Below are 1369 nucleotides of genomic sequence, written 5' to 3'. Positions count from 1 at the left end.
ATAACACCTTATGATAAGAAGTCTCAACAGCATAGATGAATCACGTATGCAATAACCTTTCACCATTTTTGCTCTAATTTGTTAACAACTTTGCTGTAGTTTCACAAAGGTTTTTTTATCTTAATGTTTTATTTTTGTAAACAGCTCAGGCGCTACTAAACCTGTTGTTGGGTTCGAGTCGTTGAGTTTCAAGATTTGCAGATAAAATGCATGTAAATTTAAAATGATTTCTAAACAAGATTTGCAGCAAGACAAATCCAAATATTTTCCAAATGTAGTTGGAATTATTTGCACTCCCCCTCCAAATAAATCAAAGGCAGACAGACTGTTTTTTTTTTTTAAATGGCCACGGATATAATGGTCCAGCCCTTTTGAAATTAGAGTGAAAAAGTAAAACAAGATACAAAAAAGTATAAATTGTAGTATAGACCGTCGTATACACAGCGGTGGTTAATTTCTAGTTCTGACATACTTATTAATGATTGACTAGTCGCGTCGAACCTCCACGGGCATTACATGGCATCAAGCAAGCTGTTATTTCAAATATCACTGTAATAAAAACGACCATTTTTAACCTAACCGGTCAGAGAAACAACGATTCTCTATCAATGGGCGACCCAAGAAGCATGCAAAGAAAAAAAGTCAACTTTGCTTGATGCGCTCACATGCCAGGATATATATTCCAGGCGTATAGATAAACCGATGGTCAACAGCGACGATCGAGTCATGATAAATACCAGACGCATATTTAGTCAGTAAACAAAACAGATAGTCAAACTCACATGTTAGGGTTCCTCTTCAATGCATTAGTAATGTCTTTAACTACTCTTTGGACCAAGACGTCCACCTCTGACCGCGACTCCGCCATTTTAGGTCATAAAACGAGTTTATAGACGAGTGTTTCCGGGTTAAATGACAACGCTTCCACCATAGAGCATTAGATGGCTCTGCCAATACACGGCTCATGCGCGCTGCGAGCCAATGGGAAGTAAAGTCGTCACTGGGTTGGTGACAGGGCTGCTCGATCACTCATAACATTACAGACCCAATCCCAATAGCCACACTTGCACCCCACGGCCCTCACTGATGTGTACACGTAGTCGAAGTGCATATAGTGTTCGAGAGCGCAGGTAACAAGTGTACAAAATTGCAGTATTGGCACAGTGCGTGTGACGTCATCGACGTACGCCTCTGCTTAAAGAACCATGGAGGCACGTCGGGTGACCATATGTCCCGATTTGAGCGGGACTGTCCCGCATTTTAATGATTTTTGATGCATCCTGCAAATTGACTCGCTGTCCTGCATGTCTAATCGGCAGGCACCAATTTTCAAACGTGTGTCTAAAATCTTCTTTTTTATTAAACGTCT

General features: G+C 40.7%; 1 protein-coding gene across 1 annotated transcript in view; it reads right to left on the bottom strand.

Moving 5' to 3' along the window:
• Positions 1-1114, bottom strand: part of ptar1 (protein prenyltransferase alpha subunit repeat containing 1) — a 59687-nt gene extending 58573 nt beyond the window's left edge. The window contains exon 1 of the mRNA XM_086030700.1: positions 783-1114. Within this exon, the coding sequence (XP_085886826.1) occupies positions 783-868 (86 nt within the window). The 5' untranslated portion in view covers positions 869-1114. The remainder of the gene's footprint in view (positions 1-782) is intronic.
• Positions 1115-1369: the final 255 nt, after the last annotated feature.

Source organism: Filicampus tigris, chromosome 5 (genome assembly GCF_054856515.1).
Source record: "Filicampus tigris isolate MCC_2025a chromosome 5, RoL_Ftig_1.0, whole genome shotgun sequence".
Taxonomy (NCBI): domain Eukaryota; kingdom Metazoa; phylum Chordata; class Actinopteri; order Syngnathiformes; family Syngnathidae; genus Filicampus; species Filicampus tigris.
This window is presented reverse-complemented; position numbering and strand designations above follow the sequence as displayed.